Source organism: Narcine bancroftii, chromosome 11 (genome assembly GCF_036971445.1).
Source record: "Narcine bancroftii isolate sNarBan1 chromosome 11, sNarBan1.hap1, whole genome shotgun sequence".
Taxonomy (NCBI): Eukaryota; Metazoa; Chordata; class Chondrichthyes; order Torpediniformes; family Narcinidae; genus Narcine; species Narcine bancroftii.
The window spans coordinates 21,821,346-21,837,573 of NC_091479.1; the positions used below are offsets into that span (position 1 = coordinate 21,821,346).

Sequence of the window (16,228 nt, forward strand, 5' to 3'; positions counted from 1 at the left end):
AAAAATTGTAGGGATTAAGGATTGTGACACGCTTTTATTTTCATGCAATTGAGGAAGAATCGTTACATGTTACCACATCCATTTGCCCAGATAATTGACGTGGAAAAGTCCATCGCTGGGTTTTGCATGGATGATCTGACGGGTGTACATTTCTGTCTCATTTAGTGGTGGAACAGTGATCAAAAGTCGAATTGAAGTTCGAATCTCCAAGATACTTTTATTGTCATGTGATAGTACAGAACATGTAATATCTCACAAAATTGCCCTCCGCCTGCCGTAAAGCAGACAAAGATTCACTATTAGTGTCGCCCAGTGCCCCTGACTGTATGAGAGAAGGAGAAGCAAAAGAGAGACCCTTCAGAGACTCTGACTGTACTCCTGCAGCCGTACAGACTCCATCAGCAATCTGAGCTCAGACGTGATCAGGAAGCCTTTGCCGCCCAAGGCCCTTTGGAGGCCCTTCCTGCTGTCAGCAGCCTCTCGAATTCTGGTTCTGGGTCCTGGTTCTCACGAGCCATTCTTCAGCCCATGCGGTTCCACCTGACCACAAGTCGCCAACCCCCTGTGTGGGGTCACCCAGCTGCTGAGCCCCTCACTGCACCGCTGACGTGGTTGGCATCCTATTCTCCTCAGTGGGTGTGTTCCCCCCGTTTTTGGTGTCTCGCGCCTGTCCACTGCTCCCCGGAATCTACAACCCCTCGAGGCTGCTGCCAAGCACAGACATCTTGAGCTTGGATTTTACATAACCATTAGCTCCTTTAACAGGCTGTTTAAAGCCTGTGTGGATTACACATTAGGACTGGGTGGTTGAACCCTTGGAGCAGCGCTGTGTCCCTGCCCTACTAGGTCTGCACCATCGGTAGCATTGCCATTACGGCAGCTCCGACTGTGCCGCCATTTTCACCGTCTGATGGAATTCCAACAAATCTGGTATCGTACGACACCTTGAAACATTCTCAAAATGTGATGACTGCTACACAGGTAAAGGGAAAACCTTGGTTGACCTTACCAGGAGTGATTACACTGAATCTGTTGAAGGAGAAATCACACTATTGCCTCCACCACCCAGTTAATATCACCCACATCAGTGTCATGGATTCTGGTAGCGTTACTCCCACCACAGCACCAGCCTAGATATCAGTGGAAATGGTGAAGTTTTTATTGTGATAATGTTTGTCCGAATTTTGGCGGCAAAGTGTAACGCTTCATCTAAACTTGAGGGAGAACTTGGATGACTGCAATCTTAAAAGGTTTTTGATTGTGCGTCTGATGTGAAAATCTGTTACTCGTTTCGATAGGTGTATCTGTGCCTCTGCAGTTAGGTTTGCCGGACTCCGTTCCCCCGCAGTTCAGTTCCTTGAGGGAAATAAATATTGAGACCATCAGGGCAAGACTACGATTGCTGTACCAGTTCTCAGACCTCATGTACTCGTCATGGAGATTACTCAATCTTAGCCCCAACAATCAGGTAATCCATGCTTGAAACAGGAAAGCTAGCACTTAACAATCAATCTTCGATAAAAACGTTGCACTTTTAATGCTGTAATGCTGTGATTACAGAACAGTACATCTCACTATAATGCTGGAACGTGGGGAATAGTCCAAGGTCAACTAAGACCTTTACTTGCACCGAGAGTTTATACTCTTCCTATGGTACGGTCCATAGGAAAAACGATGGTCCAAGGCAAAAATTATGGGCCCCAGATCACTGTGAAAAGGATATCTACCAGGTGTGTTGCTAGCCAACAATCTGATCTTTCTTCGTTTAACTTTTCTTTTGTTCAATATAAGGAAAGGTGTTCCTTAATCAATATTTCACCGCAAGTGTTGCTTCTCTTCCTAGAGGTCGGAAGTGCAAGCCCATCTTTGTACAGATTGCGAGACAAGTGGTTAAGCTCAATGCTTCAGACCTGCGATTACCTTCTCGGGCTTGGAAGGTGAAACTGGTGGGAGAAGGTGCTGATGATGCCGGTGGGGTATTTGACGACACGATCACAGAGATATGTCAGGTAAGGTTTGTTTCGTCGACGCCAGTAGTTTTCCAACTGTTCTCCCCACTCAAATACCACCTTACGCAATCCCTTACTAATCACAGAGCACCGACGGCATAGGGAATACTTAAAGTAGTGTGTGAGTGAAAAGAAAAAGTTTGAAAACCACTGGTCTACGCCCCTAATGACTTCTTAGAAGATCTTAAAACTGTGAAATATTTCTATTCTTGTCAAAGTTTCTGTTGGAATGAATTAAATGAGAAAATGCATTTGGACCACAAAACAATTTCTTCGATAATAACTTTTATTTTGGTGAAGAGCTTGAATTGAGTTTTAGTTTATTGTTAATTACAAAGTTCTTCATTCAGATTTATATGTTTATAATCAACTTTTGATTTTATAAAAGACACTTTTCGCTTTAAACAGGAGCTTGAAATGGGGATTGTAGACTTGCTCATCCCGACTCCAAATGTCACAGCTGAAGTGGGCTATAATAGAGACAGGTAAGAATTATTACATCATTCGAGTGAAAATTTAATTAGCCATGATGCGATCCCTGATTAGTAATGCTACTCCCTCCCCGCCCCTCTTTTACCTCCCTTCCTATCCCTTTTGAAATGCCTAAAGCCCAGTACCTGCGCCAGCCAATCCATCCCTTGCACCAGCCAATCCATCCCTTGCACCAGCCAATCCATCCCTTGCACCAGCCAATCCTTCCCTTGCACCAGCCAATCCATCCCTTGCACAAACCAATCCTTCCCTTGCACCAGCCAAGTCTTTGAAAAGGCCACATTGTAATTTCATGTACTGATCCATGCTCTAAGTTCATCTCCCTTATTCTTCTTGCATTGAAATAAACTCATTTCAATCCTTCCAACTGATCTCTTTGCACTGCCTGCCATTCCTCACAATCTCACTACACAACGCATCAATCTTTCTGCCATCTGCCCTGTCATTCTGGTTGCCACCCCCCTGCTAGTTTAAACCCTCCCCATCAGTTCTAGCAAACGTCTCTTCCAGGATATTGTTCCCCTTCCCGTTCAGGTGTAACACATCCTTGTGTCAGGGAAGATTGCATCTTCCCCAGAAAAAAATCCCAATGATGCCAAAATCTGAAACATTGTTCCCTGGACCAATTATGTACCCACGCAATCATCACTATTTCATCTTCAACTTGCCTTCACTAGTGCGTGGCACAGGCAGTAGTCTTGAGTTTATGATGTCCTGCCTTTCATCTTCCTGCCAGGGCCTCGTGCTTTTTCCGACCTATGTTGATGAGCCCAGAGGACTCCAAAGCCCAGCAGTAATAGATATTCACTGACAAATGGTTACTTAAACAAAAGTTGCTTTTAATTATCTTTAAACGTGAAAATAGAATCACACTTTAACTTATCACTAACTTAACCCCCTTCTAATTGTAAGCGCACGTGTGTAATGTGTGTGTGAGTTCAGAAAAGTTCTTTGATTCACCGTCCAATCTCACTTCTCATTCCTCCAAGTTCACTGATTGCAGGCAATTCTTATACTGTGCACAGAATTTTAACATTTACAAGGTTCACCAGGCTTTGATGCTTGAAAGGTAAATGGTTACCACTCAGGAAGGTTCTTGTCGGCTTTCATAGAGAGATTTGTTGTTCCAGGACATCCACAACTGATTTACTTCCATCAGCCACTCCAGTATCTTGCTGATGAAACTTGCCCCTTCAGGGTTCTCCAGGTGATCACCTCTTTCTTTAAGGTCACACAGAGTTCCTTTTTGTTTCGCTTATTCCAAGTGAAACATTAGGCAGCCAGTCCTCTCCTCTTGCATGAACCACAAGGGCTTTGACCAGGCTGAACTAAGCACTCACAACCAGTCTTCCAAATGGGGTTTTCCATCAGCTTGCCAGCTTGTCCTGTTCCAGTCGCAGCTGCTGCTACTGACTGTAGCACTAAGGAAGTGATCTGTGTGAGTGTCTCTCTCTCTGAGAGAAAGCCTGGGTTTTACTCTCTCTGCTTGCACAACCAAATGATCCTCTTACAACAGCAAACTCTCCTTCCAGACAGCAGCGGCTCCAGAATTCTCTTTCATCTGTTGCCTTTGGTAAACAACAATCCATTAGTAAAGTCTCTTGAGCACTATTCAAAGCTCTTGCAAAAGCTCTAGCATTAGCAGAGCTCCAGTATTTCAAATAAAATCTATTTTAAAGTGTATATATGTGACCTACTCTAACAAACCTTTCCCAATTTATCTCCCAAAAACATATCTATATACTCTGTCACAATACCAATATGTAACACAACTTGTGGCTGCTCGCCCTCCCTTTTCAGGATGTCGTGGGTTCAATCTGAGACATCCCTGATCCTGGCACTTGGGAGGTAGCAAGTCTCTTTCATGACCATAGAATCTCCTGCCTGCCCCTGTAACTATTCCCCTGCCACTACCACTCTCCTTTTCTCCCTTCTTCCCTTCCGAACCACAGGGCCAAGCTCAGGGCCAGAGACGTGGTCACTGCAGCTTTGGCCTGGTAAGTCATTTCCCCAACCCCAACAGTATCCAAAGCAGTTACACATCATTTGAGGGGAATGGCCACAGGGGTACCCTGCATTACCTACTTGCTTTACCTCTCCCCATCCTGATGGACACCAAGTCTCCCCCCTCTTGCAACATCGGAGTACCTACCTCCTTGAGCCTCTTATCTTCCTCATTCACCCGATCAAGCTGAAGGTCATCAACCTGCAGCTCGATGAACCTCGTGCAGATCTAACTCTCAGGGATTTGGCAGGTCTCCCAGAATTCCCACATATCACAAGGTAAACATTTCACTAACCCTGTTGCCATTCTGACTTTTTAAATTTCAATTTAAAAAATTTTAAATTTAGACATGCAGCACGGTAACAGGCCATTTTGGTCCCCAAGACCGTGATGCCCAATTTACATCCAATTAACCTACATGTTTTGAACAGTGGGAGGAAATCAGAGCCCTGGGGATAACCCACACAGACACGGAGAGAACGTACAAACTCCTTACAGACAGCGAGCAATTCGAACCCAAGTCCTGATCACTGGTGCTGTAAAGGTGTTGCACTAGCCGCTACGCCAACTGTGCCTAGGATTCAACTAGGCACTTATACAAAGTCCAAAACTCAACAAAGTTCTAACCTTCATCTCTGCCTCTTCCCGCTGATGCCTTTTGAGCCATAACCACTAACTCTGGCCTACTCGAGTCCCTGATTGAGCATGTTGTTAAGGAGTCTAATTAATAGTAGAGGGGTAACAACTGTTCCTGAACCTGATGGTGCAAGTCTTGTGCCACCTGGACCTTTTTCCTGATGGTAGGAGTGAGAACCGAGCGTGTGCTGGGTGGTTTGGGTCTTTGATGATTGCTGCTGCTCTCTGATGGCAGCGTTCCCTGTAGATGTTCTCGATAGTGGGGAGGGTTTTTCCTGTGATGTCCTGGGAGGTCTTTGCACTCGGGGATATTGGTGTCCCCATACCAGACTACGATGCAACTAGTCAACACACTTTTTACCACACATCTGTAGATGTGTTTGCCAGTGTTTCCGATGTCTTACTGAACCTCCGCAAACTCCTGAGGAAGTTGAGGCGCTGATGTGCTTTCTTCACGATGTCATTAGTGTGTTGGGTTTAGGAAAGATCTGCCAAGATGGTGACTCCCAAGAACTTAAATTTGCTCCCCCTCTCCACCTCTGGTTCCCCAATGATCACTGGATCATTTACCTTTGGTTTTCCCTTCCTGGTCAACAATCAGCTCCTTGGTTTAGGTGACATTGAGTGGGAGGTTGTTGTTGGTACACCATCCAGCCAAGGTTTCAGTCTCCCTCCTATATCTCCCCCTTTATATATAAGCACACTATCATGGTATTGTCAGCGAATTTGTAGATAATGTTGCTGTCATACCGAGCCCCACGGTCATAGGTGTATAGCGAGTGGAGCAAAGGGCTAAGATTGCAGTCTCGTGATGCTCCAGTACTGACGGAGATGGTAATTCATGGAAGCAAATAAAAAAAACTTGTTCACCCATTTGTAAAAAAAATATTATACATGTCTTCCTACAGGTTCCTCCTTAACCCTTCAACATGTTCAGAAGAGCACCTGCTGCAGTTCAAGTTTTTGGGCATTCTTATGGGTGTTGCCATTCGCACAAAGAAACCATTAGATCTCCACCTGGCGCCAATGGTTTGGAAGCAGGTTTGCTGCATTCCACTTGCATTAGAAGATCTTGAAGAGGTGGACCTGCTTTATGTACAAACACTGAACAGCATTCTTCACATTGAAGATAGTGGAATTACTGAGGAGAATTTCCATGAGGTTAGTATGATGTCAAACCTCCCTCATTCTTGAATTGTAAATGTCAAAATCTCTTTCATTGCTCGCGTAATATCCCCCTTTCCAAGTTTAGAGTGGGGAAATTGGTTCAGTACAAATTTTGTTGACTGATAGGCATTTTGGGGCAAGGAAAGATGCTCGGACTGTGAATGTAATGTGGATAGTAAATCTAGAGGTGCAGTCAATGGCCTGGATATTCTGCTCTTTTGCTGGACAGAAATGCCAGCAGGCCAGAAAGGACAATGTGAGGGAACCATTCTTGCCCCATCAGTGGAGAACTTGTTTGCATTGGCACTGCCAGGCTGAGACCACCCACAAATTGAAGGAACAACGTACCACCTTCTGACTGGATGTCATTAATATCGACTTCGCTGGCTTCTGTTGAAAACCGCCCTTCCCTCAGCTCTGTCTCTCTCCCTTTTCCCTCTGTCTCCTTTCACACAGTCACCTCTCCCCTTATCATATCCAATTAACACCTTTTGTTGGTCTGGACTCCTCTCCCCAGTCAGCACTGTCTCTGTTCAGATTTTCTGCTTTCTTTTGCGTCTTCCTTGAAGCAGGGCCCAGGCCTAAAGCATCAATTGATAGATTCCAAAGAGCAGTTAATCTTGCTGATCAGAGTTGGTTCTGGGCTATTACCAATGTTAGAGTTATGGAAGTCATACTACAGGAAAACAGGCCCTTCGTCCCAACTTCCCCACGCTGATCAAAATGTCCCTCCCAACTCGTTAATACCAGACATTTTAATGTGATCTGCAAACTTCCATGGGCGTTTTCACCTAAATTATTACTATTGATGACAAACAGCAAAGGGCCCAGCACCAAACCCTGTGGCACATTCCTGGTCGCAGGCCCCAGTCTGGATAAACAACTTTCTACCATCACCCTCTTCTTGCTTCCAAGAAGCCAAGTTTCTATTCATTCTGCTGTCTCACCTTTGAACCCACGCTTCCTAAACTACTGTGTGGAACCTCATTGAATTCCTAAGTGAAATTTCTATATACAATGACCTCTTCAACCATTTTGGTCACATCTTCATGAAACTTGAATTTGTGAGACGTGACCTCCCACTTACAAAGAAAAACAGTGCTGACTAACCCTAATCAGCCTTTGGCTTTCCAAATGCATACATATCTCTCCAAATACTCTCCAGTAATTTACCAATCACAGATGTCAAGCCCACTGGCCAGTCATTCCCAGGCTTTGTCTCTTCTGCCCTTCTTAAATAAAAGCACAACATTTGTCACCCTCCAGTTTTCTGGCACCTCAGCTATACTTGATGGCAATTTGTAAATCTCAGCCAGGGCACCTGTGATTCCTCTCCAGTGACCTTGGATATATTTGATCAGGCCCCGGAGATTTGTCTACCTTCATACCACATCAAGACCTTGAGCACCTCCTCAACCATAATACAGACTGCCCAAAGTTTCCTACCCCTTGTCTTTCTCCACAGTAAAATCAAGAGAGGGACTTGCTGAGAACCTTGCCCATTTCCTGTGACTCCACACAAGAGTTGACCACATTGATTTCTGGTTACCATTTTTGCCTGTATGTGCCCTTGAGATTATCTATAATATAATCTGCCAGAGTCCTCTCCTGTCCCCTTTTTTTGCTTGCTTCTCAGTTTCCAAAACTCCTCCAGGTATACATGATGCCAGCTACTAATACCTGCCCCAGGCCGCCACCTCCTTGTCCTTAATCAGAGCCTGAAGTTCCCTCATCATCCAAGCTTCCCCACACTTTCATGTCTGACCCTTCACTGTAACCGGAAGGTGCATGTCCTGGACTCTTATCAGCCCAGTTTTTTAAAGCATTCCTTTTTCTTCAATCACCCTGTTCTAATTTACGAGCTAATTATTGTCTTGTTCCTTCAAAGGCAACCTTGCCCCAATTATGAATTTGAACACGCGGTCCTGCCCTGTTTCTCTCCATAACTACCTTGAACCTTATAGAAACAATAGTCACTGGTCCCCAAAGGATCATCCGCTGGCCTATGCTAATTTCCCAAGACTAGGTCAGGCATTGCCCTCTCATGCGTGGCACCCTCTAAGTATTGTCAGATGAAACATTCCTGGATACATTTGATAAATTAAAACCCATCTAAACCTTCCTCGCTATGACTTACCCAGTCAACTATGTAGGGGCCTGCAGTGCACCTCCCAACAAGGTGATCATGCCTTTTCTGTTCCTCAGCTCAACCCCTATAGCCACACATACAGACACGTCTGTAATGTCACCCCGTTCATTGCTGTGACTTTTTCTTTAAGTGTTAATGCAGCACCCCCTCCACCATTGAGAGAAAAGTTAATTTTAAAATCCAGATAATAATTATTATTATTTTAGACTGAGTTTATTGTCATATACATTGTACAATTCACATACGCACCAAAACTCTTATTTGCTGTAGCCGAACAGGTACTTTATAAAAAGTCACAAAAGTGTATATTAAATTAAAAAGAGATAAATATTCACATTTACCACAGTGCATGGGGGATAAAAGTGATTTTACAATAGTGCAGACTGTCCTCTTGTGGTGTCAGAACAGTTTGTGATTAGTGTAACAAGGGAAGGTTCAAGGATCTGATGGAAAGAAATTGCTTTGAACCTAGACATACTGGAGGAACAGAGGGTGGGAAGGGTTGAATAGGACAAAGGGGAATATCTCTGATTGGGTAAGACTGGCATTGTCACAGGGATATATTGATGGGTGAAAGGGGGAGTTGGAAAGAGAAGATGAACCTCATTATAGGAAGGATGTGGAAGTTACATAGAGAGTGCAGAGGAGATTCACCAGGATGTTGCCTGGATTGGAAACCAGTCTTAGGAGGCAAGGTTATTCGAGCTGGGACTTTTCTCTTGAGAGTGAAGAAGGATGAGAGGTGACTTATTAGAGGTCCATAAGATTCTAAGGTAGACAGCCAGAAGCTTTTTCCCAGGGCAGGAGTAGCAAACACCAGAGAACGTGTACCAAGGGAAGCGAGGAAGGTTTAGGGGAGACATCATGGGAAGATTTTACACAGATAGTTGTAGGTTCCTAGAATGCATGGCCAGGGGTGTGGCGGAGGCTGGAACAATAGGGGAATTTAAGAGACTCTTAAACAGGTGCATGGATGAATGAAAAATAGAGGGTCACGACATAGGAAGAGTTTAGTAATATTTTTGGTGGGAATAAATAAGTCGGCACAACATTGAGGGCCGAAAGGCCTCTAATACGCTGTAATGCTCTATGAATCAAAATTATGGTATGAGGGGGAAAAAAAGAAGCAATCAAGTTCCCCCTAAATGTTTCCCCTTTTCCCCTTAACCCATGTCCTCTGTTTTGTATTTCACCTACCCTCAGTGCAAAAAGCCTGCCTATATTAAAACCTACTTGTATTAAATCTATGCTCCTCCTAATTTTAAATACTTCTACCAAATCTCCCCTCATTCTTTTACCTTCCAGGAAATAAAGCCCCAACCTGTTTTACCTTTCCCTGTAACTCCGATCCTGAAGCTGGGCAACATCTAGTAAATCTCTGCCCTCTTTCTATCTTATTGATATCTTTCCTGTAGTTGGGTGACCAAAGCTGCACACAGTACTCCAAATTTGACCTCACCAAACTCTTATACAACTTTACCATAACATCCAACTCCTATATTCAATGCTTTGATTTATGAAGGACAATATGCCAAAAGCTCTCTTTACAACTCTATCTACCTGTGACGCCATTTTCAGGGAATTATGTATTCCCAGATCCCTCTGCTCTACCGCACTCCTCAGTGCCCTCCCATTTACCTTGTATGTCCTACCTTGGTTTGTCCTTTCAAAATGGAACACCTCACTCTTACTTGTCTGCATTAAACTCCATCCGCCATTTTTCAGCCCATTTTACCAGCTGGTCCAAATCCCTCGGAAAGCTTTCAAAACCACTTTCACTGTCCATCACACCACCACTTTTACTGTCCATCACACCTCCAATCTTAGTATCATCTGCAAACTTGCTGATCCAATTTACCACATTATCATCCAGAACAATGACAAGCAACAATGGCCCCACCACAGATCACTGAGGCACCCCACTCGTCACAGGCCTCCAGTCTGAGAAGCATCCATCCACTACTGTCTGGCTTCTCCTGTCCAGCTACTGCCGAATCCAATTCACTACTTCATCATGAATACCAAGTGTCTGAACCTTACTAACTGACCTCCCATGTGGGACCTGTCAAAGGTCTAACTAAAAGGTCATGTAGACAACATCCGCAGCCTTTGCTTTGTCAACTTTCCTTATAATCTCCTCGGAAAACTATAAGACTGGTTAAACAAGACCTACCACACACAAAGCCATGTTGACCATCCCTAATCAGTCCCTGACTAACCAACCTTTTGGACACCTTCCAAAAATTTACCAACGAATGACGTCAGGCTCACCAGCCTATAATTTCCAGCATTACTTCTGAGCCTTTTCAAACAATGGAACAACGTGAGGGAGTATCTTGTCAGGCCCTGGGGATTTATCCACCCTTATTTTGCTTTAAGGCAGCAAGCACCTCTATGTAGGTTCCATGACCTCACTGCTTGTTTTCCTTACTTCCCATGACTGAGCCAGTTTCCTGAGTGGACACTGATGAAATAAACATTTAAGATCTCCCCCATCTCTTTTGGCTCCATACAGTTCTGATCTTCGAGGGGACCAATTTTGTCCCCTGCTGTCTTTTTGCTCTTGATTTTTGCTTAGGATTTCCCTTCACGTTGTCTGCCAAAGCAACCTCATGTTTTCTTTTAGCCTTCCTGATTTCTTGCTTGAGGTTTTTTCCTTGCGTTTTTTTAATACTCCTCAAATTCCTCATTTGCTCCATGTTGCCTATACCTAATATACACCTCTTTTCCTCTGAATCAGATCCCCAATATCCCTCAAACATACCAAGATTCCCTCTGCCTTTAATCTTGACAGGAACATACAAACTGTACTCTCAAACTTTCACCTTTGAATGTTTTCCACTGACCTCGCACATCCTTGCCCAAAAACAACTTATCCCAATTACCGCACTCGAGATCCTTTCTCATTTCCTCAAAATTGGCCTTTCTCCAATTTAGAATCTCACCCCGAGGCCCAGACCTATCCTTCTCCATAATTAACTTGAAACTAATGGCCTTATGATCACTGGACCTAAAATGTTCCCCTGCACATACTTCTGTCACCTAATAGGAGAACCAGTGTTGCACAATCTAGTTGGCACCTCTATATATTGATTTAGAAAACTTTTCTGAACACATTTGACAAACTCTAAGCCATCCAGCCTTGTTACAGCATGGGATTCCCATTTAATACGGGAAAGTTTAAAATCTCCTAGAAAACCTCATGGCTCTCCCTAGGAATGTGAGGAGCTTTTCTACATTTTTCAAGGCACTTTTGCCACATTGTTGAAGCATTTCCAGCTCCTTGGACCAAGCATTTCATTCCATGTAAAGTCATTGCCAACCAATCTTGAGTTCCTTGCGAAACAAATAAGACAACTTGGAATTCAAATGTCAGATGTTGAGTCCGATTGAGTAACACTGCTTCCTTTTGCATTTCAGATGATACCTCTTGATTCATTTGTGGGGCAAAGTGCTGATGGCAAAATGGTTCCCATAATTCCAGGTGGAAACAGCATCCCACTCACCTTCTCCAATAGAAAGGAGTATGTGGACAGGGCCGTGGAGTATCGGTTGCATGAAATCGATCGTCAAGTAAGTGGACAGGCCATTTCACTGGCATTTTATATTCCTATCACTCAGCATCGATCCGGCTGAATGATTAGTAACAAACTGGAAAATGTGTGAAGGACTGGCTCTCTCGATTTTTGGAATTTTCCCATTTTTAATTTTACGACTTTGTGAGGGGCTTTTTTATTTTTACCCCACGTTATTAGAGAGAGGCCAGCAGCAACAGACCCAGCGATTACAAAGGTTGGTGGTCAGGACAAGGTCCAGGGTTAGGAGAGAAATAGATTGGGCAGAAGGTTTAGAGAGCCAGCCAAATATCATAAAATGGAGGGCAGGTGAAGTTCGTCAGGCCCTCTGTCGCACAGTGTTGTGCTGACGGATATAAAACTACTCAATAAGCTAAACGTTCTCTATCTCATTCCCAGGACCCTCTATTTTTCTTGCATCCATGTGTCTGTCTTAAGAGTCTTTTAAATGTCCCTATTGTACAAGCCAGGCCATGCCCTCTTCACTCTGCTACCGCCAGGTCAAGGAGATCACTCAGCAGCAGGACAGCTTCTCTCCCTCTGCCATCAGATTCCTGAATGAGCAATAAGCCACAGACTTTGCCTTACTTTGTAAGATGGTTTATATAAACGTTTTCACGGCAATGCTGCCTCAACGTGTTCACAACAATAAATATTGATTCTGACTCTACTTGTCTGCAATTCTGTTTTCCGGATCAAACTAAATCCAGAGAGCTTGATTTACAAAAAACCCCCCCCCCCTTAACAATGTCAAACGTTTTGTCCAACTGTTGGCTCAGGTGGCTGCTGTTCGAGAAGGGATGTCCTGGATCATTCCAGTCCCGCTCCTGTCCCTACTCACTGCTAAGCGGTTGGAGCAGATGGTTTGTGGACTGCCAGAAATATCTGTAGAGGTTTTGAAGAAGGTTGTGCGCTACCGGGAGGTGGACGAGCAGCATCAGTTGGCACAGTGGTTCTGGAAAACCTTGGAGGAATTCTCCAACGAAGAGAGGGTACTTTTCATGCGCTTTGTGTCAGGCAGATCCCGTTTACCTGCAAACACGGCGGACATCTCTCAGCGGTTTCAGATTATGAAGGTTGACAGGGTAAGAGCATTTTATTTTTCCCTGCTGCTTTATTTCAGCCATGGAGATGATAGGCTCCTCAGACACTTGGCAAAAGCCCAGCAGGTCACCTCTGGCCAGTGGTGCGCAGAGAGAGAACAGCTGGGGAGGGGGGAGCATGGCAGTCAGGGACAAGATGGAGGGGATCTGACAGAAATATAAAACTATGAAGGGAATGTACAAGATGGAAGCATTTCTAGAAGGTGTGATTAGAACTAGAGGACATTGCCTCAAGATTGGGGGCGGCAGTGGTTAGCGCAACAGTTCAGGCCTTTTCAAACTGCAACTCCCGGGCAGCCCTCCTAGGACCCAGGCGAGGCTACCAGGTAGTCAGCACCTCCCGGTCCTGTCAAACTGCAGGCTAATTTACCGGCCAAATCGATTAACTCGGCGACTTAAGGGGGATCCCGCACCTGCGATGACATGGTGAGTGATGCGTCACGCACTCACTTCAAGTCCCCCCCCACCCCCCCAGAAGTCTTTTTAGAAAGTTTTTATAACTTTTTAAAAACTCACTGCACAGCAATTGAACTTTCTGCCAACGCCCTGCCTTGGTAATGCAAGCGCTGGCATCACCAGATATACCGAGTAAGCCATTTTGTCCTTTCAAAACGGTCGAGGAGGACTCCCCAGTAGGTTTACCCTGGGTTCCCAGACCACCTCCGAAGTAGGTCTGGGACCTGGGTCAAATATTTACCAGGCTTGCCTAGTTAGGACCTTTCAAATTGCTTGACCCCTGGATAGTTAACTGGGTGCATTGGCCAGTTAACCCCATTTTACAAGGCAATTTGAAAGGGCCTACAGCACCGGCAACCTGAGTTCAAATCTAATGCTGTCTGTAGGGAGTTTGTATGTTCTTCCTGTGCCTGCGTGGGTTTCCTGCGGGCACTCCCAACCTCCAAAAAGTACAGCGTTTCAGGTCAATTGGGTGGCACGCGCCCATGGGTGGAAATGGCCTGTATGTCTAACATTTAAGATTCAGAGAAGTAGATTTTGGACAGAGAGGAGGAGGAATTGCTTAGCCAAAAAAATAATTAATCAGTGGAATTCTCTGCCCAATGTAGTGGAGGCTGCCTCATTAAATGTACTCGCCACAGATTTATTTGCAGAATGGGGGTATTGAGGATGGTGGGGGAAAAGAGGGTGCGTGGAGCTGCGACCATGGCCAGATCAGCCATGATCTTGTCGAATGTTGGCGCGGGGTCGATGGGCCAGATGACTGACTCCTGTTCCAAAGTGCCTAGAAACACCAGGTGCTGTGAGGAGCGCTGGACAGTGTGGTGACTTTCTGTCTGCCTTACGGTGGACAAAAGTTCAAGGATTTCATGTATTTTACATTCTAAATTTAGTATTACATGAAAATAATGGAACCTTGGCCAATTTTTACCGTTTTATGGAGCAGGTTAGTGGTATCTCCAATAGTGAAATGCGTTGAGGGCCCAGGTGGAGTTTAGTCCATCCAGCATCTCCGTTTCAGTACATCTAAAACTACAAGTAATGTTATCTAACTAAAAAGATAAATACAGGTAGATGGTTAATTTATTTTCTTCATTTCTTCGATTTAAAAGAAAAATAAATCAAAATAGCAAAGTATTTTAAGTACGGTAATTTAACATGAATTATGAGACGGAGGGCAGGATGCTCTGGAAGCAGGGTCTCGCGATGCTGAGGCCCAGTCACTCCTTGCAGTGCGTGCTCCTGCAAGGAGCAGTTGTCTCCCAGATCCTTCAATCCTGCAGAGTCACAAGGAGCAGGCCGATCGATGCAATGCAACCCAGCGCTGAGATGCATTCAACTCATCCTCTTCGTGCTGGTGTTGTCTGTCTAAAAGAGTCGCACAGACCTGTTCAACTTAAGCCCCTTTCACAAGTACCAGAGATCCCCGGAATCGAACACCAATCGGCCTTTAAAGTGGCAAGTGTGAAAGCAAGATCTGCTCAACGCTGGCATCAAACGAGGTCATCTCATGCTGGGGATTGCCGGTGTTGAGATGAGGCAAGTATGAAAAGGGCAACAACATTGCAGGCACTTCGGATTCAAGATAGAACAGGCCAAACACCGGGGATAAGCCCTTGCAAGTGTGAAAGCGTTCGTTCAGTGTCCCGGTCTAATGTGAAGGCCAAACCCCCTCCCATTCTGGGACACTGAATGGCCGATTTACCGGGATGCGAGGGTGAAAGGGGCTTTACAAAGTCCTATCGTCATTAGCCCCCTTTTCCTCTGACATCCCAGGTTAATTGTCCCGGGATAGGAAGCTCTTTGTGCCGTTTCCACTGGGCCGCCCTTAACTGGGATAATAATTGCTTTTCCGCTGAACACCTCATCCTGGGGATCAGAGTGTTCTACCTTCGACTGGAAACGGGTGACTTTCTGCTGTCCCTTTTCCACTGGTTTTAGCGGCACGCCGGCGTCAGTAAGCACCGGGGATGTGAGTAGGGGTAGAGGCGTGAAATGGCGTTGTTTGACCCCAGCGACACAGCCACAATAACAGGCTATTTTGGCCCACAAGCCCATGCCACCCAATTGGCCTACATCCCCGGTACGTCTCTAGCAGTGGGAGGAAACCAGAGTCTCCAGGGAAAACCCTGGTCTTACTTTGGCGCCTATCCCAGTTAATTCCTGGGACAGGGTGCCAGTGGAAAAGGGGCTCTAGATAAAACATGCCCTCCTAATGTCAGGGCTACTGCTAATATCAGGAAGCATTTAACACTGGTTGGTTTATCACTGATCTGAGTGACTGGAGATGTTGGGCTTTTTGCCTGGCGTTGCTAAAAATGGGACTGATGTGGGGAACTTGGGCACTGATCCTCATCAGGCGACATTAGTATTTTCTTTGGGCTGACCTGCCAAGAAGAAACAAGTACAGCAGTGGCCATCAGAGCAAGCAGGCAGAACGTATTTGATGTTTGGACAAGCAGTTTCAATATGTGATCAAGAAATTGTTTGTTTACCGTCTGGGCATTTTGTTTTGTATATTGTCAGGTTTGAGGAATGTTGTTTAAATTTTTATTTATTTGGTTTTTTTTAAAACGTGGACATAGAGCACAGGAACAGGCCCTTCTGGCCCACGAGCATTACACCCAATTGACCTA

The 16,228-nt window shown here is 45.0% G+C and overlaps 1 protein-coding gene across 9 annotated transcripts in view; it reads left to right on the forward strand.

The window, feature by feature from the left end:
* The window catches only part of herc1 (HECT and RLD domain containing E3 ubiquitin protein ligase family member 1), a 221,413-nt gene that overhangs the window by 203,539 nt on the left and 1,646 nt on the right, over window positions 1–16,228 (forward strand). For all 9 annotated transcript variants that reach the window (XM_069902884.1, XM_069902890.1, XM_069902891.1 and 6 more), the window contains 7 exons: window positions 1,299–1,468; window positions 1,561–1,730; window positions 1,844–2,009; window positions 2,418–2,494; window positions 6,051–6,303; window positions 11,879–12,031; window positions 12,813–13,118. In XM_069902884.1, coding sequence (XP_069758985.1) covers window positions 1,299–1,468; window positions 1,561–1,730; window positions 1,844–2,009; window positions 2,418–2,494; window positions 6,051–6,303; window positions 11,879–12,031; window positions 12,813–13,118 — 1,295 coding nt within the window. The remainder of the gene's footprint in view (window positions 1–1,298; window positions 1,469–1,560; window positions 1,731–1,843; window positions 2,010–2,417; window positions 2,495–6,050; window positions 6,304–11,878; window positions 12,032–12,812; window positions 13,119–16,228) is intronic.